Here is a 27463-nt window from a genome sequence, read left to right on the forward strand (position 1 = left end):
AAAAAAATGTTGGTTTGCTGTAGCCCAACTCCGGTTTCTCAAGCTCAATGGGTATTGTAGAATAGATGCAGGTTCCAGCAAATCGTTATTTGTATTCTTCTTATTTTCTGTATTATTATTATTCTTTGAGAAATAATTGCTATAATAATGTGGAAGCTGAAGTAACGAGAGTGGAAAGATGAATTAAACAGGTTTGAAAGTAAAACAAACCAGATGATATCACTTCTTGAAATAGAAATCGGATATGATTACACAGTTCATTCCAGATGATTTAATCTTGTTAAGGATTAAATGTATATACTTTTTTTTATTTTTTTACCAGCCCTACTGCAAAGATCTGGTTATAGATATTTTCTAAAGAGGATTTTATCCCTTAATCTGCTTGAAAAACATTTCCTGCATCATTCAACATACAAATAATGTGTAAAAAATAATGTAATTGTATGTAAAAATAATGTGATATCTTGTAACAATTGTAAGTCGCCTTGGATAAGGGCATCTGCTAAGAAATAAATAATAATAATAATAATAATAATAATAATAATAATTTCTTTAGGGTTATGATGCCAGTGCATTTTTTACTTTTTTCATTAGAAAACAAAATCCCTGAATCATCCTCAAATTACACTTAACTGTGAACCCGTCATTTATAAACTACTCTGTGAAATCTGGTTTTGTAAAAAAAAAAAGAAATTGAACACTTTGAAAGCTTAAAAGTAGCACAGATTAGATCACGTGTAAAGAAGAAAGGGATAATAAAAAATACTCAATTATGTGAAATCTCGTAATACGTTTTCTGTATAATAGGTCAGCTATAAATACAGTAAACCAGTAAACTGGTATCTGCCTTGGTTCTGGGAAGAAGTATAAACAATATGTTTTGGAGTTCTTTTAAATTTAAAAAGAAAAACGGTAACGTTCATCGCAAATCTATTTCAGTATAAATTGTGTTGTTGTCTGTGTACACTAAATGTCAATTATAATGCTGCTCACTGGCGTATCTGGCATCACCTTTGTTTCAGGGAAAATGTGGCGTAAGAGAACTGTGATTCAGCCTTCTCAAGGGGACGGCAGGCCGTGTCCTTCACAGATGGAGCAGTGGAAACCCTGTCCAGTCAAACCCTGCTACAGATGGCAGTATAGTCGGTGGTCTGAATGCAAAGTTGAGGCATGTCAATACAGGATCCTGTCAGAAGATAATTATTCGCACTTTCAATTACTGTAAAAAAAACATCTGCCTGGTCTTTAAAATATCAGTAGGACCTCGTGTTTTATTTTAAGATATCCCTAAATATTTGAAGATGTCTTCAAATATTTAAAGATATCTCTGAACATTTTAAGATATCTAAAATACATTTAGAGATATCTAAAAATGATTTCCAGATATCTTTAAATGGAGCTTTAAATGAGATATCTTTAAATCATTTTCAGATGTCTCTAAATCATTTAGAGATATCTCTAAATCATTTTAAGATATCGCTAAATAACTTCCTGTTCATTTAGAGATAACTCAAAATCATTTAGAGATATCTCTAAATAACTTCCTGTTCTAAATGAACTGGAAGTAATTCTGAGATATCTCTAAATGACAGTTTGGCGTACCATGTTATAAACAAATAAACATTATTTAAAGATATATGTAAATCAATTTGAGATATCTCTAAATATTTCAAGATATCTTAAAATGCATTTTGAGATATCTTTAAATGATCATTTAGCTTGCCATAGTAAATAACCATTTTACAATAATTTTTCAATACCTAGACTGGATTTGTATCTTGCATTTCCTCATGCCTAAATGTTGGGTGATGCTGTGGGTGCGCTACTGTGATGACATTTTGGGTAGCATTAATATAATCCAATCACCAAAAGACATTTCAAAATTGTAGGGAGTGGTTAACATGTAGAAAACAGAAAGTACTGATTAGAGGAGAAACCTCAAAATGGAGCGAGGTAACCAGAGGAGTACCACAGGGATCAGTATTAGGTCTTCTGCTATTCCTAATCTACATTAATGACTTAGATTCTGGTATAGTAAGCAAACTTGTTAAATTTGCAGACAACACAAAAATAGGAGGAGTGGCAAACACTGTTGCAGAAGCAAAGGTCATTCAAAATGATCTAGACAGCATTCAGAACTGGGCAGACACATGGCAAATGACATTTAATAGAGAAAAGTGTAAGGTAGTGCACGCAGGCAATAAAAATGTGCATTATAAATATCATATGGGAGATTCTGAAATTGAAGAAGGAATCTATGAAAAAGACCTAGGAGTTTACGTTGACTCAGAAATGTCTTCATCTAGACAATGTGGGGAAGCTATAAAAAGGCCAACAAGATGCTCGGATATATAGTGAAAAGCGTTGAATTTAAATCAAGGGAAGTAATGTTAAAACTTTACAATGCATTAGTAAGACCTCATCTAGAACATTATGTTCAGTTCTGGTCACCTTGCTACAAAAAGGATATTGCTGCTCTAGAAAGAGAGCGACCAGAATTATTCCAGGTTTAAAAGGCATGTAATGTGCAGGCAGGTTAAAAAAACTGAATCTGTTCAGTCTTGAACAAAGAAGACTATGCAGTGATCTGATTCAAGCATTTAAAATTCTAAAAGGTATTGACAATGTCGACCCAAGGGACTTTTTTGACCTGAAAAAAGAAACAAGGACCAGGGGTCACAAATGGAGATTAGATAAAGGAGCATTCAGAACAGAAAATAGGAGGCACTTTTTTACACAGAGATTTGTGGGAGTCTGGAACCAACTCCCCAGTAATGTTGTTGAAGCTGACACCCTGGGATCCTTCAAGAAGCTGCTTCATGAGATTCTGGGAACAATAAGCTACTAAAAACCAATGAGCAAGATGGGCCGAATAGCCTCCTCTCGTTTGTAAACTTTCTTATGTTCTTCTTCATATGTTCTAAAATAAATCATATTGTTAGATTGTTCTTTATTTACTACGTGTAAAATTGCATAGGATTTAGAGGGAAGTGTTGTTATGCAGACCTTTATTGAATCACATTAACTCTATAATCTGCTAAAGCAGGTACAATGCTGCATTGAAATACATTTCTTGACTTTTCTTTTGATAGGATGCTCAGTGTGGAGAAGGTGTGAGGTTCCGGAACATCTCATGTTTTGTGTTTGATGGTTCCAAGGAAGATAATGGAAGCACAGTAGATGAGGAGCTTTGTGAAAAGGTGGAGCCTTCTATAGATGGAGACAAAGACATTATGCTCGAAGAGATTTGTGCTGTCCCATGTCCAGGTACAGAGAAAGCTATGAACATAAAACGGTGTATTGATTTGGTATACACAAATACAGTTACATATATTCCATGTATTTTCACTGTGTGCAAAAACAATTGATATAGCAATCTTTTCACATGATTAACGATGAAATCCTTTTGAAGGCTATATCTTGGGTACCACTTGAGGAACTATGATTAAACTATGTATGGGGATTGCTCCATACATTGTTGAATAGGTATTCTATATGCTGTGGAAGCAGCTCATGGTGACCTATTTTTTCAAGATTTTCAAAAATTGTTACATGAACGTTTTTCTTCTGAAAAAAAGAAAGAAACAACACAACCTACCAGCATTAAATCTGAGTTGTGCAGTGCAGGTTTAGAGTAAAGAGCTTTGAGAACCGAGCCTGTAATCTGGCATTCGTCTGGGCGGTATCTATGGTGAGTTACTTAAATACATTGTTTATACTGTATTACATTGCTAGTATAACAGGGGCTCCCGAGTGGCGCATCCAGTAAAGGCGCTCCTCGCAGGATGTGCCCTATAGCCTGGAGATCGCAGGTTCAAATCTAGGCTATGTCACAGCCGACCGTGACCGGGAGTTCCTAGGGGCGGCGCACAATTGGCTGAGCGCTGCCCGGGTAGGGAGGGCTTAGGTCGGCAGGGGAATCCACGGCTCGCCGCGCATCAGCGACCCCTGTGGCCGATAGGGCGCCTGTGGCTCTGCAGCGGAGCCGCCAGATCTGTGTTGTCCTCCGGCACTATAGGTCTGGTGGCATTGCTGTGGATCTGCAGTGCGAAAAATGACGGCTTGGAAGGAGCACGTTTCGGAGGACGCGTGTTCCAGCCTCCGTTTCCCGAGTCGGCAGGGGGGTTGCGAGCGGTGAGCCGGGGATACAGATAATAATTGGGCATGCTAAATTGGGGTGAAAACCGGGGTAAAAATAATTGGCGACGACTAAATTTAAAAAAAAAAAAAAAAAAAAAAAAAAAAAACATTGCTAGTATAACATGCAGTAAAGCAATGTAATCATGTCAAAGCAGTGCAACAGTACCTAGGAATCTTAAATACAAAACTATATATGATATGTATTGTATTTTGTGGTTAAAGATTAGTTATGACAGGTCAATAATTCTATTATTAATATTTCGGTCATGCTTTATTGTAAGGACGACCTATTAACTATTAACAAGCAGCCAATACACATGTTAATATACAGCAGATGCCGGTCATTAGCAACCCTGATAAAGACAACTTTCGGTTATTTTTTATTTTTTTTTACAATTTCTATGGCTACGGCACGCACACGAATACATCGCGCGCACGCATCGCAGCGTCTATTTATGTATCTGTTTTCATAACGCAGCTGTACATTTATTGAGTCTGTCGTCTGTCATCATGGCTTCAAAACAACATGTAGACCTTTCTATAGCCGATAAAGTTTGGATTCTGGAGGCACTACATGAACCCGGTGCTAAACAAGTACGGGTAGCAGACAAGTTTGCTGTTTCTACAATTATAGTACGTCGTTTTTCCATATACAATAATCAAGTTTTTATTACGGAGCACCTTAGCCACAATGCAATGCGGGGCTCATCTGCAGACAACACTGCCCGTTACATTAGTTTATAAAGATCTTACTGTACAACCCTTAGCTCAAAATGAACATTTATTAACAGTAAACAAAAATGTGTCCAATGACCAATTGTTCTATATGCATGGGGTTCATTATTAGGGTTCATTGTGTATTAGGAGCAGGGATGTTGAACTCACATACTGCTGGAAGCCAATTTAAGATGAAATTGAGTTTGCAGGCCATATATTAAAGCACATTACCATGTTATTGTTTTATGAAAGCAATATTTTTATTTATTTATTGTATTTATTTTAAATTTGTATTGTAAAAAGGTCATATGAGTAATAATTAGCTCGTTTACAACGGCGTCCAACAGCAGACAATCACATAAAAACACAGAATACACATTTTAAACTATACACACCATCACATACATACACATGTCTTCTTCAGATAACAACACATTTTTTAATTGACGATGGGAAGTCCCATTGGCAATGCATTCCAGTCTGAAACTCCAGCAAAAGCAAAAGATTTCCTTCCAGTAGCACTTTATTTAGACACCAGATGATGGAAATAGCCAGTTTATCTGTGCTGCAAGGACCCGAAAAGCTACAAACACCTTTGTAGCAAACCAAAAAATTATTATGGCAGTCTTATCCATTTATGAAGATTGGGGACAGAAAATGCATTGAACCTTGGAGTATGATATATATACAGAATATAAATAAACACAACAAAAAAAACATATTGATTGAGGGATTTGTTAATTTTATGACCAATTGAAATAAAGCCACTATTATGTTTCAAATGTTGAAACAAACTGCTTCCCTAGTGCTTTGTATACTTTTAATGGAATAATGGTCCACATATTTATTTCAAAAGTGGTTGTCCACCAGCAGGGCCACTTTGATAAATGAACTGTTTCTATTAATTCCCTCCATGTACATGACTTTGTAATGTCTTCCTTTGCTGTGTTCATTTGTCATGAATGTTAATGTCTGTAATCATGCATTTCTAATAAGCTGTGATCTTGTGATACCCTTATATTTCTGTCCTTTCCATTCTGAAAATATAATTTACTGTTTCTAATTAATAATTTCAATCAGTTCAGGCTAGATTGAATAATTGTAATAGAGCTTTACAAAATAGTGTGCGTCTGCAAATCATACATATAATGCAATGTGTTTTTCTTACACACCATTCTTTTCCTCACACAATTCTCTTAAAATGTTTTAAGAAAATTCTGAATATTGTATCCTAATTACTTGTACTAATAAAGTTAACCTGCTTCTCCCAGTGTTTATAGAATATTCTGCGTAGTTAATACAATACAATTTTAAAACCCCAATCATGTATTAAATATCTGGTTGTTGTGCTAAACATGTGCCCATACACTTAGTTGTATGCAGTTTCACTAAAGCAGCTGTTTATCACTTGCAAAACCACAGAAACATGTGTTAACATCTTGATTTATTAGTGGTTACTGTCATGGTTGATGTATTTGATGTATAGGTTTTTTATGTATAGTAAGTTTTCCTTAACATTTCTCCTAAGATTATACAAAATCTGCAGAAGGAAATAGTTCCTCTATGAACTTCAGCGGATTCCAGATCATCACCATACTGATTTTACAGTGTTACACTTGATCTGTCAGGCCCAATTTAAAAGCATCTCACGTTCATTTGTGCAAAGTAATTGGTATGTTTTAGTCACAGTACATCTTCATGACAGTTTTTAGAATAAAAAAAAAACAACTGTTTGAGCTCATAGAGCTGCTAACTTTGTTTCCCTTTGGTGTTCAGTTCCACATGCAACAATGAATGCTATATATAGACTGGTCTTACATAAAATGAATGGGCTAATCCTAAAAAAAGAATCAGTAATATGAGTTGTTATCGGCTATGAACTCATGTAATGCTGCATCCGCAGGTCATCCTAGACCTAAGCTGAATTTCACCTTTTCATCACCTGGTTGACTGTCCTCATGGTAACACCAACAGCATTGACTTTCTCCACTATAGAAGACCATATGACCTCTTTGGTAGCATAACTGATGTTGGCTGAGGCTTTTCCAAATATCTCAATTTCATGCTGACTGACCTCAGCTGTAAGGACTCTCAGCTCCTCCTCAGAAAACTTCTTTTCTGTGTGCCAAGAGGACTTTGCTGCCTTTGATGTATTTTTTTTCCACAAATCTTATACAGCCTCTGGGCTGTAAGAACAGCCGCTAAATATCCCGATGCACAGGCGGCGCTCATTGCAACCCTTGTTATCATGATTGCAGCTCATTATTTGTGCGTGTTGAGTAATTTGCATTGCTCTTAAGCTTTCATAGGCCGCAGTGCAAAATAATTGCCTGTCCGCTAGGCAATTTGGACTTTGTTACCACAATCCTTGCCCAAAGTGCTTTATATATTGAAAAGGTTAATGAAAGGGAATCAACAACTGACTTGTGTATAAATAATCAAGCTAATATATAACTGGGTTGTAATAAATGGTACAACATGTGCAAAGGTCTGACCATTCATATTATACTCATATTGCATGAAATAAATATTGGAGAAATCCAATACACACACCGGCAACTGTTGTAACTGTAGAATGGCTATTATGTTTTGTAGGTGATTGCTACTTGACCGACTGGACAGAATGGAGCCCCTGCCAGCTCAGCTGTGTAAATGGAGAAGTCCTGGATTTTGGTGCAGTTCAGGTTCGTTCCAGGGCAGTAATAGCTCAAGAGCAGGATAATCAACAGCAGTGTCCAGAACAAATGTGGGAATCCCGGCCTTGTGCGGGTGAGTGCTTCAGTTACTGGACTGACTTCATAATAGTGCTGGAACTGAAACCAACGTGAGGATTTCTTATATGAATATTCTTTCAAAATGTAATTTTAAATTAGCAAGAAAAATGTGTTTGTGTCTGTAACAGGGCGAGGTGCCCTGTACATTGTTTTGTTTGTTTACTTTTAGATCGGGATCCCCCTCCGCCCCTGTGTTATTTTGTATTATTGTTATGATTTATTATTGTATATATGTTGGCGAGCGCCGTATATTTAGTTATTGTTTTATGTATAGATGTGACGGCGTAGCCATTTGTGTTATTATTTAGTAGCGTGGATGGGAAGCCCCATCCACACAGGATTTTAGTAAACTCGTGCAGAAGGTGGCCATCTCCCGAATTAATTAGGTGATTTAATTTGTTGCTAATTGGGAGATGGTCACCTGTTATAAAAGCCTGCAGCTCTCAGCACTCGGGGTGGGTGTTTTAGGAGCGGAGAGAGCGAGAGGAACGAGAGCGGAAAAAGAAACTAAACTTAGACATAGGAACAGTGAAGGCAACCTGCCCAGCCTGACCTGTGTTTTATTTTGTATTTGGTGTTCGAGATTTGTTTTATGTTTAAACCTTTTATTTTGCTCTGTGAGCACAGTTTGTTTTGTTATTAATAAAAATGGCAGCCAGCCTTTACCTGCAGTACTTCTCTGGTGTCAGTTTTCCTTCCTGCTTCTGCCTGACGTCAGACCACTCAGTCACTCTGTCACAGTGTCATAGTACAGTAAAAAAAATAAAAATAATAATGAACTTGGTATCCCATCAAATGACCTATTAAAGAAAGAAGAAAACCCCTCTGTATTGCAGAATGCATTATTTATTTCAGACGTCATTTGAGCAACGGTTTCCTTTGCATCTAGTCCTTTATAACTTATATGAATGAATACAAACAGTCATTTTTGCCACTGGATACATTTCAAGCATTGAGTCGTTGAATATTTGTTCCAGCACTATTTCATTGCCATTGCTTTTACAAAACCGCTGTTTATACAAACTTATTTAGAGACAGACACTGATTACATTTTTCTATGGGTAAATATTTTAAAAAAAATCTGTTTTTACCAACTTTAAGTAATTTAACTGCTACCAACTTTACTACGGTATATACATGTTTAACAGTCTCAAACGCAGCTTATTCATCACAAATAGGTCATGAATAAATTGTTATCTGTTTTAAATCATATTAAAACAAGATGATGCTATTTCTATTGATCAGGCTGTGCCTAGGTTTAGAGTTAAGGTCCTGCTTGTTTATTGAACGTAGAGGCAATTGTCATTGAAATGAATCTCAGACAAATAGGTTTGAAATTACTAACTCACACTGCTTTCATAATAAATACAAAAATGTATGTTCTTTGTATCCCATACAGACGGCGAGTGCTATGAATACAAGTGGATGACCAGCTCCTGGAGAGGGTCTTCCCGTTCAGTTTGGTGCCAGCGGTCTGATGGATTAAACGTAACAGGTAATAGCATCCCCCGAAATATGAGTCTTAAATGTTTTTCAGATTACCAAATAAAAGAATATGAGAGAACCTTTGGCATAAGAAGGCCAAGTAAAGTGATAAAATACGCTACCAAGTGGCAAACCCAAACTGTAATGCACAGACATAATACGCTGAAAACTAACAGATGAACAAAGCGCTAGGACTTCTGGGTTAACAGTGTGGTGTCATTTGCTGAAGCAGAGCATAAACAGAGAGGGTGGAACATGAAGAGATTGGTGGCAGAGGCACTTTTAGGCTATTTTGTCTTTGGTTACACAAACAGCTTTGATGTTATTGGGGATTTTGCCACCTGGCCCATGTCAGAATTGACACAGCTAAAGTACCATTTCAAACATGTATTGCGCATCCGGTAAAGGTGCTCCGCGCGGAGTGCAGGATATGCCTTATAGCCTGGACGTCGCCGGTTGAGGTCCAGGCTATTCCACCGCCGACCGTGGACGGGAGTTCCCAGGGGGCGGCACACAATTGGCCGAGCGCCGCCCAGGGGTGGGGCTTAGGTCAGCCAGGCTGTCCTCGGCTCACCGCACACCAGCGACCCCTGTGGTCTGGCTGGATGCCTGCGGGCTTGCCTGTAAGCTGCCCAGAGCTGCGTTGTCCTCTGACGCTGTAGCTCTGAGGTGGCTGCATGGTGGGCCTGCAGTGTGTAAAAGAAGCGGTCGGCTGATGGTACACGCTTCGGAGGACAGCATGTGTTCGTCTTTGCCACTCCCGAGTCAGCACGGGGTGGTAGCGGTGAGGTGAGCCTAAAAATAATTGGCTATTCCAAATTGGGGAGAAAATGATAAATACAATTGGCGACTACTAAATTTAAAAAAAAGATAGATAGAAGTGCCAATTTCAGAAGCTTTTCTGCTGTATGTTGACCTGGTTTAAATCCATTATGCCCATGTGCAAAGCAGAAACTGTTTCCTGGGATTGTCGCTGTATTTGCCTTTCTAACCTAGTTTCAAGTTAACGCTGCAACAAATAGCAGGCCGTACACTGCAGTTATCATTATCTGATATGCCACACTTTCTTTGTACTTGCTTTAATGTTGTTTGTGCTCTGACTTTCAGTCATTTGCACAGATAATTTGCATTTGAATCATAGCAAAAGCTGGTGTGCTGTATTTCAGCAGTATTTCAAGATAGTCATTTATTCAGATTGTAGAGAGTATGTTCAAAATACTGTAATGGGTGCAATCATCTAGACATACAGAACACAGCTGATATAGCAGAGGAAGTGCATAACGGAAAAGTATCATTTAACATTCCTTTTGCAGATCTATAGAATTGGTCTTTTACCCTGCCAATTTGAATGTGTAACAAGATAGTGGAACACACTTATACATTTGGAAAAGAGCACAGATGGCCCACTTGCTTCACATATCAAGTCATAAGCAACATTTGTGTGTTTACGTCTGAACAGAATCTCCCATTTCATGGATTACTGATGTGAATTCTGCTTGCAAAAGTTTCTGAACAGAGCCCCAAAGGGTTTTAATATAAACCTAAGTAGTTTAGCAACATTTGTGTGTTTACGTCTGAACAGAATCTCCCATTTCATGGATTACTGATGTGAATTCTGCTTGCAAAAGTTTCTGAACAGAGCCCCAAAGGGTTTAATATAAACCTGAGTAGTTTATATACACGTATGATGTTTTGGTACAGACGTTGATTTGATTGTGATCTGATATCTTGATGCATCCAATTACACACTCAATAATAATAAGGTTAAATCTTATCTTCCGTTTCAGCATATTAATGCAAATACAAATTACTATAAATAAGATAGTATTGTGTGAGGCTTCTTGCAGTTCCACACATCGTAGATCTATTTATTGTTATGTTCCATCGATGAGCTTGCACTTTTAATATCTCAGATATGCTGTATGTTGCCCTTTCCCTTTTATATATATATATATATATATATATATATATATATATATATATATATATATATAAATATATATATATATATATAAGAAGGTCTTTTTTTGTCTCCTACAACATCTAAATTTAAATTGTATCAGTTTGCATCCTGTTAACAATGCACTAAAGTAAAAATAAGCAGTGCATTTGAATGTTATTACAAACTACTTTTTCAAACCTCAGGATACATCCGTCTGCATTAACCTGCTGATCCAGCCTGCCATCCCTAACACAAAAAAGAAAAAAATCAATTATTTACAGTGATTGCTGTACTTCAAATCTACAAAGCCCCCCGAAGCTTCCTCGTGCGCTGTTGTGCAGAAACAGGAGTAATTGTGGAGGCTGATGTTTGGTTTCTTATTTATATGCTGTCCACTTGTGCAACAACGAGCACTTAACAAATTATTTTTGACAGAACAGTCAAAGAATGTAAGAAACTGTCTCCGCTAATGTCTCTTGTGGGAACAACTTTACCTTGTCTAACATTGTTAACCATTGTTTCGTAGGTGGCTGTCCTTTAACAAGCCAGCCTGTGTCTGACAGGTCCTGTGATCCACCTTGCAATAAACCTCAATCCTACTGCACTGAGGTAAAAGCCTTAGCTGTACTGAAGTTACTGTGAATTATTTATTTAGCTGTTTGAAAATGTATCTTCATTTCCCCAGGGGCCCATCCACTTCTAGAGTGATTAAATCTAGAAAAGCACATTTTTTTTTACTAACTATTCTTGCCATGTTTTATAGCATTTGAGTTATATACAGTATTTCATATTTGCTGGGTTATAATAACATTAAAATCGAAATGTACCCATCTGCCATATTGCAGTAAATTGGCTTTGGTTTCCATATTTTGTAAACCACATGCTTTCAGATACAGCGAACCTGTGCTTCACTGGTTGAATTTCAAGATTTATTGCAGTTAAAGCAACCCAACCAATATTTTAGTCAGATTTGTAAAGCCCTTTTAGCCTTTAGTGAACAGTATTGAGCACTACTGATAAAAAATAGCTTTGCTCTGATATGTAAAATACGTAATGTAATGATGAAATTTGACAAATTTGACAACCCCTGAATCAGCCTGCAAACATGACTTCTGATGGTACTAAAAAGCAGCCTGAGGCTTCTAGTTGCTTTTGGGTACAATGCAACTGTCAGCAGAATTTACTTCCAAAGCGGTCTGATTCTTGCAGCAGTATTTTTTATCATGACCAAACCACCTTTTTAAGCGCTTGACTGCAAATTTCCCGGCAGTGCCCAATTTAAGCTCTAAAACACCTGATAACTGAAGAAAATAATTCTTAAGTCTGCCTCTCCGTTCCAGCAGGACTGTATTTTTTGGCTTGTGATATCAATCGACATTCTCTTGACTAACAGCTGCTGCCATAGATTTCCCAATTTTACATTGAAACATAAATAGAACTCCAGGCAGACTGCATACCATTCATGTTGTCATTCTCTTGAAGCACATATAATGAGACATTGTTGATACTACTGTATTTCAAAAGCTGTGCCTCAAAGCACACCCGTGGGGTGCAGTTTATGGATCTGTAGGAGTAGGTCACATTGGTCACTAACACATCTCCCCATTTCAGATTTAAGGATGTTGGCAACCGTGTTAGGACTGGTGTGAGGCACTTTGCTACAGAAGATTAAACAGCTGTTTGTCAGTTATCTGAAGTGTGATACTGGTCATGTCAATTGTGTTATTTACACTTGGTTTCAAAATGATGTGAGTGAGGTTAGAGGGTCAGGCTTAGGGAGTTGTGCATTTCGTTCTGGTCACCTTCCATTATTTGACTATACAGAGAAGGGCAACTATGCTATGAGTCTAGGACAAAAAAAAAAAATGTGGGGAAGTAACTGAGGTTTATTATTATTTATTTCTTAGTAGATGCCCTTATCCAGGGCAACTTACAAATGTTACAAGATATCACATTATTTTTACATACAATTACATTATTTTTTTTACATGTTATTTTTACATACAATTACCCATTTATGCAGTTGGGTTTTTACTGGAGCAATCTAGGTAAAGTACCTTGCTTAAGGGTACAGCAGCAGTGTCCCCCCACCTGGGATTGAACCCACAACCCTCCGGTCAAGAGTCCAGAGCTCTAACCACGAATCCACACTGCTGATTATACAAGTTCTGAAAGGAAGATAAGCACTGTTTTATGATTTGAATTAAAAAAAATTGTACCAGCAAGGAATGATCTGCATCAGCTGTTGTAGTTTGCAACATTTGGTTCTTATGATATATTTTTTAAATATATCAATTCCTTTGTATGTACTGTTGTCCAGGACATGTTTTTATGTGCAATATAAATCCTGATTCTGTTCTGTTCTCCCCACTAGCTTGGAGTTTGTGGCTGTGAGGTAGGTTTTACTGAAGTGATGACATCAGATGGCATGCTTGATCAGTGTACCCTGATTCCAGTACTTGAAATGCCAACAGTGGGGGACAAAAAGGCAGATGTAAAGACAAGCCGAGCTATCAATCCCACCCAACCGTCCACCAACCAGCCAGGACCTGGAGGTAGAACCTGGTTCTTGCAGCCATTTGGACAAGGTGAGGTACAATCGGAATTAATTTGTCAACCTTTTACAGAAATACTGTTACATAAAAATATGTTTTTTTAATTGTAGTAATAAAAAAAAAAAACACTTAAAAAAAAAAAAAGTTCAGTAATCATTATTATTGTAAAAACAACATGTTATATGTTTCTATTTCCGGTTCTTATCCAAACTGAGAATCATATATGAATGTGGCCAGTACTGTAGAAGTCGCTGTTGTCAAGGGATCTCAGTGATTTGCTGATAGAATGTGGGGCTCTCTTCACAGGCAAATGTGCTGCAGTACTGCTCTAAAAAAAAATGCGTGATCAAATCTGACTACATGGTGTGAGCAAAACCGTTAGCATTGTTTGCAATTTTTCCAAATGATATTTCAAAGAATCGAAAAGATTAACATGACTACAGAATGTTACATGGCTATAATGTAAATCACACCCACTACAGTATACAGCAAGTGAACAGCTAACAGAATTAATTATATACCGTTTCTTGCTTGTGCTGTCAGTTTTATGGTGGATGACTGACTGTATAGTCCACAGGTCTTAATTTGTATGTGATTATGTTTTGCACATTGGGAAAATAACAAGAAAATGAGGTTATAGTCCCCTCAGTCTCAATCCCCTTGCTAGTGGTTCAGGAGTCTTAGGTGTATTCAGATGTATTACTAAGCAAACATTTGTCAGTGGGGACGGTTTTCCACGTTGAGCCCAGTGTGGGAAATAATCAGTGGCGGCTGGTCATAAGAGGGGAGGCTAAGCCTACGTGTAAATTTATAATAGTACAAAAAAAGCTTACCTTACGTCGTGCTTTCCAAGTTCTGCTGTATTGCTATTGGCTAACATGTAGCCTCAAAATGGGTGGGATTCCGTGTGTCTTCCACCTGCAATCACCCGCTGTCTGTCAAGTTTTACTGTATTTGTATTGCATATATTTGTATTTTTTTTAAATGTTTAAAATAGTTAGATTTGATTTGTTTATATATATATATATATATATATATATATATATATATATATATATAATTACATAAACATATAAATGCATTCAGTTTATGTAAAAGATCTTAAAAAATAAAGTGGAAAAATAATGACATTACTGCATAACTTGATGGCTGGTGCCCTCTGCTGGTCGTGTAAAAAAATACATTAATGAATTTTGCACCACAAAAAAAGCTGTAATTCTGCGTGTGTGTGTGTGTGTGTGTGTGTGTGTGTGTGTGTGTATACAGTATATGTTACGGCCATAGTCCAAACTCGGCCAATGACATCAATGACCGGGCACTGTTGTCAGAGCCCAAAAGCAACGGCCAATGACAGCATTGGCCAGTTATTCAAATCATTGTACAATTTTGTCGGTCAATGTCGTCATGAAGACCTAAATAACAGCATTGACCAGGCAATGACGACATTGCCCAGTACTAGGTGGTCAATGTTGAAACAATCATAAACACAACTACTAAAATATACTGGAGGTAAGGAAAATAAGCAACCCATGTATATTTTAGAATACTTCATTGCTTTATTCAACCAAATGTATTCCATTTTTAAAAGAACCAACTATACAGATTTAAATTAACAACAATGCATATGGCATTTTAGAAATTATTGACTATCAATTTATAACAAAACAGCTCTGTAAATCAAATACATTCTCCAAATCGAGATGGATGATTCTTCAGAGATAATATTCTTGCTGATCACAGCTTAGGAATGAAGATCCGCAGCAGGACAAGGCGTACACAGTAATAACACAGCTGCATTGGAGTTTTGTGGTTGTTATTTATAGCTTTTTTGTATCTTTCCATAAGCTATACTGAACTACAATGGATTATAAACTTTACAAGCAACTCCATTTCAAAAAGTCATCGCAAGACCCAGGACATCTTTTTTAAAGGGATACACCCGTAATAGAAAAAAAAATAGTGTTTCCTGGACAGGCTTACTGCTCATAAGAGACAGCGGGTGGAACACTTTTTTTTCCCACATTATGAGGTATTTGCTACAGATTGGCATAGTTACACACATTGCCCGAGACTCACTGGGAATTGTTGACAATGGACAGTTAATATCCGAAGTACATTTATGTTAAGAAAACAACATCGCCCAAAATGGGTGACTATTGACGTCAATGACCGGGCACTGTTATAAGAGCCCAAGAGCAACGGCCAATGACAGCAATGGCCGATTTTTGGGTTTTATTGAGAAGGTCAGCACACCACAACACAGCCCACAGCAGCGTGCAAGCTGCCCCTTTATACCCCAAAACCCAGTAAAAACATGTAACATTTAGACATAACAAGACACGTTACTGGACAACATTCACAAGCACACTGGGACCACGACTCGATCACTCTCCCCCCCATCCCACAGGTGCACTCGTTCACATGCACAGGCACTCAGGACATTGACAAAACACGGAACAGCGCCACAAAACCATATAACACATGACACATATATATCTATCTATCTATATATATATATATATATATATATATATATATATATATATATATATATATAGTGTATTTTTAAGCAAACCCATATTTCTGCATTGTGAACTAAAAAGCCACTTAGACTTTTTGTTTAAAAAAAATAAAATTATGTCATTGGGTCTTTAAGTAAATAATGAGTATGTCTATACAGTAGGTTAAATAGAATATGCACACTTGTATCATGTGTCTGGTTTAAAGACATACAGTAATAACAACACTTTAGTTGAAGACATACTTAAATAACAACATAGTAGCCATTAAAAACCCAATGGATCCACATTATGTGTAAAACATTTACTCAGTCTGAATGTCGCAAGCTGGTCCAAGAATAAATAGGTCTGGGAGTGTGTGTGTGTGTGTGTGTGTGTGTGTGTGTGTGTGTGTGTGTGTATATATCATCGCAAATTGAGAATTGCGTCTGGTATATTTTGCCAAAAATGTATCAAAATTAAATATGTAGCAGACAGGTACAGTATTATATAAATAAATACTGAATCACCAATCAAACATATGAAATAAAAAAGTAAATTAACCAATAGTTCTACACTTTACTCAGTGAACATAACATGAATGATAATATAATTTGTAGTTTAAGAAGAAATACAATTAGATAATGTACAATACAGAATAATGAAGGAAAATAAATGGATAAATAGACTCAATTAAATGATGCCTGGGGGTTTAAATTGAATGAAATAGTAGATTGTTACATCATTAACTGTGATGTATATATTGGGTGCCCAGTAAGAGGCCAATGAATGTTTCCAGTAAGGAACCGTTTTTGCTTTACTGGTGCTGACATGACATGATCAGCTTAGAGAATCGGTGCGGATGTATGTTACTGGAGGCTTGTACTCTATGCTGCCGGAGCAGGTAGTTTAAATACTACAGTTTGTGTGTCGATGCTGTTACAACTCACTGGACAAACCAATAACCTGCCCAACAACTAAGCAAATGCTAACTTTTAAACCACGTTTGCTAACACAGCATTCACAAAAAATTATAACTACTAAACCTAACTAAACCTTCTTGTTTACAGATGGGAAACTGAAGACATGGGTTTATGGTGTAGCTGCTGGAGCATTTGTGCTACTCATCTTTATAGTCTCTATGATTTATCTAGCTTGGTGAGTTTGGTTTACTAACTACAATTTTCCAACAGCATTGCCCTAATATTACAATATTATTTGCCTAAACTAACATTTGCTAAAGTATAAAAATGTAAGCACCATATTCACAAAGTATCTGTTAAAGCGGAGAAATCCAAAATAATGAATTCATAAATTTGGTCTAAATACACAAAAACTGATTTGTGTTTCATCCTCATTAAGTGTTCAGTGTACATCTTTCATTTGCAGAAACAATGTTCAATGTACATGGTCGTGTTTTATAGTTATAAGAATGTTAACTGGGTGTAGCATAATCAACCCCATATATGTTATTGTGCAGATAGAGGTTTAAAATATGTTTATGCATTTTAGTTTTCATTAAGGTGCAGGATGCTCTAGAGACGAAAATGGAGTGCTCTGAGGTTAGGACTCCTTCAATCAATTACAAAGTCACTGCTACCCCAGCCTCACGCAGCACTCTCAGCTGCAGCCGCCACACCTCACTCCTCATGCTAAAGGGCCAGATTCTTACAACACCATGGGAAAATCCATGTTCAAACATGTTCAAACATTCTTATATTTGACTGTTTCATTGTAAAATGTACCATAAAAAAAAAAAACATGTTTAAAAAAGGACAGCTAACTTGCTGGGTTAAGATGTTTTAATGGCTGGGGACAGACCAGCCTACAAAAAATAAAGGCAATGTAAGGTAACTCACATTTTCTACTTAATTGTCCTGTGGGGAAAAAAGTTAGACTTTAAAAGCAGTGATATCAGACACTGAAATGCGTTGCTTTCTGATTTAAATATTAACATATATTATATTCAAAATGTAAGTAGTGAAAGAAAGGCAACAGGATATTTCCAGTATTTAAATAATAGAAACACTTAAATGCAATAATATACTGATTCACATACTACGACTACGACTACTACTACTACTAATAATAATAATAATAATAATAATAATAATAATAATAATAATAATAATAATAATGAGGGATAAAACAACAGTATCTTCAATTGCATTGGCTGAACAAGGCAAACATTCTTGCATTGGAAATGTGATCTTAAATCACTATGAACACCTCCTCTCTGGCACATTAACTCTGGTGTACATTTTGTCAGTCAGTAAAGAGAGCTAGTCATCATTTGTTAAATCTGCTGTCATAAGAGAGGGACCAACCACAGATGGTAATAACACTGTAACAGCAGTTATGAGCACCCTGGATGAACTAGCTGTGGCTTACATATGAAGCCCAATTACCATGCAGCTAAGAGTAATAATAAGGTTGACTTTTTAAGGGGATCCTGTAGAGACATGTAGAGACAAAAACTAGCAGGAGTATAGAAATGGCATTAAGTTAGCTTGCTGTTGTTGTACAAAAAGAATGACCAACTCAGTGAAATAGGAAATGGGTATATTTTATCTAGAAACTGGCACTTTATGTTAGTCATTCTAGTGATTTCCTAACAGGTGTGACTTAGTGATCCTATTATTAACAAAATATTAATAGTCGGCAAACAATCAGGTTTATGTATTTTAAGATGGGGAATAGTAAGATCTGCTACACTTCAGGTCTTTAAAATAGACCCACATTTATTAATAGGGAAAATGTAGATGTAATGCGTGTTTTAGGACTCTGGCCCTCACTGTCTTGTTCATTCTAAGCTGCAACTGTCCGATTACATTGGAACCCTGCCTGCTGGGGATAAAGCTAGCACCATCCAAACTCATTCCATTTAGGCACTAAAGGTAGGGGTCAGATAGAAGTGGTTTAGGTGTCCTAACCGGGTGCAATTACATATAGGTCTGACCTGGACGACGCATTCCGGAAGACTTTGTTAATGTAAACGCTACTGAAGACATTCCGGAATGCGTCCTCTCATCCTCTCAAAAGATGGGATTCAATTCTGGCACCGTTCCGGAACGATTCAAGAACATTCCCAGCAGGCACTGCACGCAAACCAGCTACGTCATCACCTTGCTGCCTTCCTGTGATTAACTAGGCGGTAGCATTAAATACCATGATTAAATATTCACTGTGTTATACATGACATGAATATAGTAAAAGTAAAATAAGATGAAATATATGTTACTTACCTTTCCTCTTCATCAATGTCCATCGCAAGCACTGAAGAAGGTAGTATTTTCAAATGGTGGCGCTCGATGATGTCATCATTACACCATAGTGTAAGACGTCTTCACCTTACAAATGCGCATGCTCATTCTTTTCTCCTGAGAGAAGTACCCCCTGCTGTGTCATACAAGTATAAACGCACCCTTCTGGAACACAGTGTTTCAGAATCCTTTCTAAACCATTCCGGAACGCAAGTGTAAACACAGCATATGTCCTTCTAAAAGTTTATAAAATACCAGTGTTCCATGGCAAAGTGTAGTAAACCATATTAAAAGCACAGTGACATGACACTCAGATAAGCATGGTAAATCACTGACAGGTCTGGTAAACAGAGTAAATAAATGGTATAAGCATGATAAAAGTATTGTCAACTGCAAAATGACTCTGCAGTTTTACCATGGTAAACTTTTATAAGGGTAATACCAGATTTAATTTCATTTGTCTTACAATTTTATGATTTTTTGAGGTCATTGTGAGTGATTCTGGGTTCTCTTCGTCCAATATGAAATTATACTACAGTAGGCTAGGCTGGCAAAGTTGAAAGGTAATATTGTCATTTGACTTGGGTGGAATGAAGAAAGCTGTGCACCACAGGATCTCCAGCCAAGTTCAAAGCAAACCCCAAGCTGGTAACAGGAGATTTAGAGAAAAACTGATGATTCTGTTTTGGTGCAGCTGGGCCCAGAATCACTTTCAATGATTGTAGAAGCTGTAAACTAGTAAGAAAAAAAAATCTATTAGAATGACATTACTTGCTACTTGCTGTTTCAGTGTGAAGATACAAAAAAATACATTAAAAAAGTAAGATACAGCCAGGGACACTGTTTGGTAAATGGGTGTTCATTTCTTTTTTCCCTCATTCCACAGCAAAAAGCCAAAGAAACCCCAGAGAAGGCAAAACAACAGACTGAAACCTTTGACATTGGCTTACGACGGTGATGCTGACATGTAGGCTTCTCAGCAAACACATGATCTACAGAGTGAAAACCCAGTGTGTCTGCTACAGCACTGCTGTGTCAAGACATGCCCCGTCCTGACTGGATTTGAAAGCTCTGTGGAATTATCCATGCAGGTCTTTGGAAAGCATGTAAACTAACAAAAAAAAATGACCTGACTAGAATGAATGTTCAAAAGAACCATTATACAAGTGCACAGTTTGAAGAAAATCCACATTCAGCAGTAGCCTGTTATAAAAAAACATTATAACAAAAAAAACAAAGCATTTTGTTTTTTGCTCTTTTTTTAGCTGCACAAAAGCCTTCACAATCTTTACAGACTAAAATAAAACGGCCTTTGCTGTACAGCTGTGTATTCTATGTATACTGTGCTTTCTACACAAAGGTTACTGCAGCAGAGTAATAGGCATGCTCACACTGGATTGTATAAAATACTCACATGTTGCCAAGAGCTACTGCACTGACACAAAATGCCTAGTTGGAGGACTCCATTTCTTCCATTGCAGCTCCAACACATTTCCACAACCCTACCTTATAAAATTCCAAGACACATTTTCAATTTGGATGTTTCCCTGCAGCTTGTGTTTCTTTGGCAGATATACTGGTAGCTATCTACAACTAATCAACATTCATTTATACCATCTTAAATCTATTGGACTCCTGCCTGCAACCTTTTGCTACATTTCAGGCACATTTTTGCACTATATTAGTGCAGCATGATATTCACTTACATCTAGTATTGCCATAGAAAACTGCCTCCTTCAATGCAGGGTGACGTAGCGTCTTGTGCTAGATGTTTAAAAGACATTTCCCAGAAGGAGCAAACCAATGTGTATCTGTTAATTTAAGAGTTCAGTTCTGTAATGTGACATAAAAAAAATCAGTGGATATGTGTACATAATCGTTCTTGTCACAACAGCAATTTTGTAAAACCAGTAACCTTTGTGGTCTGTACAGTTTCAGTATTATAAGTGTCTACTTTTCTGCCCAACTAACTTTAAATGCGTAATTTCCGCAATGGTTTCTAATACTGTGATTTTGAAGGCTGTTTACAACTTGTTGTTTTATATTTGTTTTCTATGATGCTGAAATATTTAATTAGTTTGCGTGTGTTAACTGATTCCACATTTAGATGATGTTGTGTGCTAAGGGATCAAGACATGTTAAGTAACTAAAGCAACCTAATCACTGCTGCACAAGTGTAGATTTCCTTACTTCATATAAAGATCATTAGCATCTGCCCTATCTGGCACAGAACAAGAAAACATTGTAGACATACAAAGTTTGTGGGGCTTACAAACCACCATTGCATTGTAGACAAATGCCCATTGTAATTGCTTTTTAAGTAACAAATGCCTATCACACCTGTAGATACTGAGCCTTATTACTGTGTAAACTTAAAATTCATTTAGAAGAAGAAACCAATTATATCTGCTGCAGGTTGGTATAAGGACATATAACAGTCTTCTACAGGGGAGCTTTTTTCAGAAAATGAGCAATATCAATGTTGAAACTTAGCAGAACATTTTGGACAGCAAAGAGGTATCACACATTGAGAATCATTATCATTTTATATCCTACAAAAACATATAAAGTGAGGACAAAAAAATAACAATTCTGTCAACATTATATATATATATATATATATATATATATATATATATATATATATATATAGTCACCTCCAAAATTATTGGTACCCTTGATTAAGATGAGCAAAAAAGACCATTTCTTTGAGGATTTTGATGTGTGCTTGGGGTCATTGTCTTGCTGGAAGATCCACTTGCAGCCAAGTTTCAGCCTCCTGGCAGAGGCAACCAGGTTTTTGGCTAAAATGTCTTGGTACTGGGTAGAGTTCATGATGCCATTGACCTTAACAAGGGCCTCAGGACCAGTGGAAGCAAAACAGCCCCATAACATCAAAGATCCACCACCATATTTTACAGTAGGTATGAGGTTCTTTTCTGCACACGCATCCTTCTTTCGACGCCAAACCCACCGCTGGTGTGCGTGGCCAAAGAGCTCTATTTTCGTCTCATCTGACCATAGCACCCGGTTCCAATTGAAGTGTCAATGCCGTTTAGCAAACTCCAGGCGCTTACGTTTGTTGGTTGCTGTCAATAAAGGCTTTTTTCTGGCAACCCTTCCAAATAGCCTATTGGCATAATTGAAGATTTGGAGACTTGTTGACCCCAAGATGCAACCAAGTTATGTAATTCTCCAACTGTGGCCCTTGGATTTCCCTTTGCCTCCAAAACCATCTGCCTCACTGTGCTTGAGGGCAAGATTCACTTGCGTCCTCTACCAGGCAAGTTTACCACTGTTCCAGTGGTTTTGAACATCTTAATTATTGCCCTAATAGTGGTAAGTGGTATATTTAGTTTTTTAGCTATTATTTTGTACCCATTGCCTGATTTATGAAGGTCAACAACCATTTGTCTCTTTTCATTTGTGAGTTCTTTGCCTTTCCCCATGGTGATGGATGACAAATGGATTTCATATGCATGTTACCTCATTTTTATACCCCAGTGAAACAGGAAGCCATGGAAGGCCACAATACAGCTCCTTAAGACTGAGATGAAGTTAAAGAAGTAGAATTTTAATGCAGATTTAATTTTGGTTGATTGTATTTATAAGAATCTTTAGGGGTGCCAATAATTCTGACACCTATCTTTTTGAGAAAATGTTTTAAAACTTTTTCTCTGAGCAATTGTATTAGAATAAAATAATATGGTTTTCCCATATATTTGAGCATAAAATATAGCTCATTACCTGTGTTTATTTTATACAGCCTTTTTTGCTCATCTTTATCAAGGGTGCAAATAATTTTGGAGGTGACTGTATATATAGTGATATAATTTCCATTTATTTTGTTCATTTCTGTCAATGTATGAACTTTGAGTAGCTGATTAGGGATTCTACAAACTTGGTCTCTCCCCAAGTTCAGATTTGGTGCAGTGAGTTTTGTGGGAAGCCTTTAACCACTATAACAGGGTATGGGATTCTTAAGTGCATTGTCACAACTGTTGGGATAGTTATACTGCATCTAACCTGTAGATAGGTAGATCAAAACTGCCGTCATCATTCTGCCAATAGAAATGAAATAAGTGAGTTTAGCCATTCATCCTCAACACAGTGCATTCATGTTCCTAGAAAAGCAGTTTCTACATCATTCCATTTTGAATTTCAAAGTAAAACTCACACTAAATACATTGCAGTGGTTAAATATGAACTCAATTATACAGTATTTCACATGAACACACTAAATACATTACAATTGTTAAACATGAACTCAATTATACAGTATTTCACATGTTCCTTGGTGTTACTTTGTGTCATTTACCCCAGTGTGAAAGCTGCAGTTCACCTATGACAATAGGGTGGCAGCTTTTAAAAGAATGTTTCCTTTTTCATGTTATTCTTATTTTGATTTGTAAATAATGTGTATTATTTTTATTTGATCAATTGCGTATATTTCTTTTGTAATATTCAGTACAAACCTCTAACAGTGTGTGTATAATGTTACTAAGCTTTGTTCAGTTAGTACAGATATCATGTAAAGATGAAGTAACAAGGTTCCAGAGATTTTTCTTCCAGTTGTTTGTTTGTAACTGATGAATTGCTTATAATAAATTAAGAAAGTGTTCAACTTTTTCAGTGTTCATTATTAATTAGTTTAGAATTGAAAGGCAAAATACTAATTTTGCTGCAGGTGCTTGCTTTTCTTTAGCCTTGTGTGGATTTCATGTACCAGTAACCATGTTTTTATTTTTTATTTTTATGAACAGTATATGGGACAGAAATGTGTGTGAATCCTCAATAACAACTGTGTACAGTTGCTTTTGGGAATTTGGGGTTGAAAGCTGAAACTGGTATTCTCTGGAACAGATTTTAGATCCATCATGTTGAAATCAGTGTTTCTGCAGTCTTGAAAGAGAGGCATCTGGCAGATCTGCTGTATTACCAATCGCCTGTCAGAGCTGTGGTTTTACCTGCTGTGACTGAAGCTGACTTCTAACATGGAGATGCAGCTTTTATGTACCATTTTTACAGACTATTGCCAGCGATGTCAGGTAACTATCATGTCACAAGAGTAATGTACTGCTAATAGGAAAATATCAATGAGGATGTAATGACAAAATGCTACTGACCTTAACAATCTTTTTTGGTTGTTGTTGTCTTATTATTATTTGTATATTTAGCAGACGCCTTTATCCAAGGCGACTTACAGAGTCTAGGGTGTGTGAACTATGCATCAGCTGCAGAGTCACTTACAACTACTTCTCACCCAAAAGACGGAGTACAAGGAGGTTAAGTGACTTGCTCAGGGTCACACAATGAGTCAGTGGCTGAGGTGGGATTTGAGCCAGGGACCTCCTGGTTACAAGCCCTTTTCTTTATCCACTGGACCACACAGCCTCCCCCTGCAGTCTTACCTTTCTTTTATCCTTTGGATGTGATTTTTTTCCCTTAGAAATGTGTCATCGTTGCAGTGAGTCCTGGGCATGGTGTTAACTGATTAAACTCCAGAAAGAAATGCATATCTGCATTTCCACAGCAGTAGCTTGAGTTAGGTTTAAGGAAAGGTCAAGTTTACGTGATGAATCAGTTACATTTGCAAGTTTTGCAGCATATTTTCATTGTCAGTTTACAGCCTTGGTACGGCAGTAAAAATGTCATTGCCCCGAATGAAAGCAAAATTCATTTCCAATTGGCTTTTAACACACTCAATATGGAAGTTAATTGCCGTTGATTGGCACTCAATTGTAAATGTGAGGGAAGGACAGCGTTTCTTGTTTTGAAATCAATATATTGTAGCGATCCATGCATTTGTGTTTATGTACTGTATTCCGAGTACAATTAATCAGCTTCTTTTTTCTAGTTGTAACTATAATACCCAGTTTTGTACTTTACCAAATCATTTGTCAAACACTCAATTTGAGTGAATCTCCAGATAGCAACAGTGCAAAACCTGTGTTATTCTGTTCACTCTAAAAGGCTTCCACCTACATGCACCCAATGATTCCACATTAATTTATGTCAAACCAATTTGTTAAATGCTTCACTTAATCTTGGGAATAAATGTTTGTAATAAGTCTTCATGACAATAAGGTCATATTTTGTCCTGTCTTGTTCTGACCCATGGCTGAGCACAAAATCATAGCAAAGCTATTACAAAATTGTCCTGGAACATTAATCAGAAAAAGTGTCACATAAATTCTGGGGCTGGGCTGCAGTAGTCCTTTCAATTTAGCGATAGCAACACTAAGAATAGCAACAGGGGACTTTCCACACAGCACAACTTATCTTTCTTAAATCCACATTTCTCTTCAAATTTAGTAATTGTTACTGAGGAATGTTTTTAAATAATTTTGCCCTGTTATTTCAAATGTTTATATAACTCTTTGTGACAGACAGCGAATGAATCTGAGTCAACAATCTCCCTCCCGACGTGTGACGGTATAACAGGAACAGTGTGCCCCAGACTGGAAGGCTTGACAGTTCATTCCAGGGTCAGTTGGAAGTCGGCCATCCAGGAAGGGGGCGGAGCCACAATACCAGAAGTCATCGCCCTAATGCGGTAGGCAAGATGTCAGTCATGAATTGGAGGATATGTGATTGCACCTCCTACCGAAGGAGGCGGGACTGAAGGTATATCGGGATGTGGCCAATCAATCTGTTCCTCTGTTATGGTTACGGAATGACCTGGAGGAGTAACGAGAAACCGTGAGTGTTTAGTTTTGTATTGTCTGTCTATTTAACTGTTCTTGTTTGTCATTGTAGACAGCTAAGTATCCGGGAGCTGCACTGCACCACTGTTAAGCACTTGTTTTGTATTCACAACGCCACTTGCACCCGGAGCACTCACTGTTGGACTGGTGATTGTGTAGGTGTTTTAAAGTGTGTGTTTATTATTATCATTTCGGGACTGAACCCCGTGGTTTTACTGACGTTACACGTTGTGTATTGTCAGTCTTATTAGTTAAAAGCCATTAATAAAGCTTTGTTTTCACCATTGGACTATTGTTGGCCTGTTGTTTCTAAGCACTGCATCACCTCTACACCTGTGCACTACAAACCACTTTGCCAAACAAAAACAAATTTGGGCTTCATATGTTTATACTGGATTTGCTATATGTATATATCCCTCTATTGCCACTACCAATAATTTACTGGAGAGGCAGGCCATGATTGGAAACAGGAGGCACAAGGAACTAAGAGAAAGTTACATTAACCAGTAGTAGAGAAAAACTAGGACACTGCTCATCAATCAAACTCACCTTTCTATTAGTCATGATTATTAAAATACATGGGTACTGAGGTGCATACCATTAGTTTAGTCCCGGGCTTAGATTAACACGTCTAATAAAATAGTCGCTTTTCAGATACCACACAATTTACCCCTGGTATATAATACACCTAAATAAATACAATACATACACATCATCAAGTGAAATGCATTTTTGACTGGGTTGCTTGATATATTTTTTTTGTGCCACATTGGTGCACCAACTTGGACCAGAGCAATGGTTCCTGTAACCAGTGGGCAGCAGTGTGGAGTAGTGGTTAGGGCTCTGGACTCTTGACCGGAGAGTTGTGGGTTCAATCCCCAGTGGGGGACACTGCTGTTGTACCCTTGAGCAAGGTACTTTACATAGATTGCTCCAGTAAAAACCCAACTGTATAAATGGGTAATTGTATGTAAAAATAATGTGATATATGTGAAATAATGTATAATGTGATATCTTGTAACAATTGTAAGTCGCCCTGGATAAGGGCGTCTGCTAAGAAATAAATAATAATAATAATAATAATGTAAGTTCCACATCTCCTTGACTGCTTGTGCAGAGAAGCCACCTTGGCTCTGCAGTTAGTTATTTCTGCCAGCAGTGGATTCAATTGGAAGGAATACATGATTGTAACATGGGATGTGATTGATTGATGAGTCATTTTATGGCAGCATTGAAAAGACCATTGTTTTCCACTGTGTTTGGCGTACTTGGAGGCTGTGTGGTCCAGTGGTTAAAGAAAAGGGCTTGTAAGCAGGAGGTCCCTGGTTCAAATCCCACCTCAGCCACTGACTCATTGCGTGACCCTGAGCAAGTCGCTTCAC

General features: G+C 37.2%; 1 protein-coding gene across 1 annotated transcript in view; it reads left to right on the top strand.

Annotated features, from left to right (window-relative positions):
* The window catches only part of LOC117399671 (thrombospondin type-1 domain-containing protein 7A-like), a 181069-nt gene extending 157071 nt beyond the window's left edge, over nucleotides 1–23998 (top strand). The window contains exons 23-30 of the mRNA XM_033998988.3: nucleotides 1023–1168; nucleotides 3093–3267; nucleotides 7453–7626; nucleotides 9031–9126; nucleotides 11585–11667; nucleotides 13433–13646; nucleotides 17182–17269; nucleotides 20261–23998. Coding sequence (XP_033854879.3) covers nucleotides 1023–1168; nucleotides 3093–3267; nucleotides 7453–7626; nucleotides 9031–9126; nucleotides 11585–11667; nucleotides 13433–13646; nucleotides 17182–17269; nucleotides 20261–20345 — 1061 coding nt within the window. The 3' untranslated portion in view covers nucleotides 20346–23998. The remainder of the gene's footprint in view (nucleotides 1–1022; nucleotides 1169–3092; nucleotides 3268–7452; nucleotides 7627–9030; nucleotides 9127–11584; nucleotides 11668–13432; nucleotides 13647–17181; nucleotides 17270–20260) is intronic.
* The last annotated feature ends 3465 nt before the right edge of the window (nucleotides 23999–27463 follow it).

Source organism: Acipenser ruthenus, chromosome 4, assembly GCF_902713425.1.
Source record: "Acipenser ruthenus chromosome 4, fAciRut3.2 maternal haplotype, whole genome shotgun sequence".
Lineage (NCBI taxonomy): Eukaryota > Metazoa > Chordata > Actinopteri > Acipenseriformes > Acipenseridae > Acipenser > Acipenser ruthenus.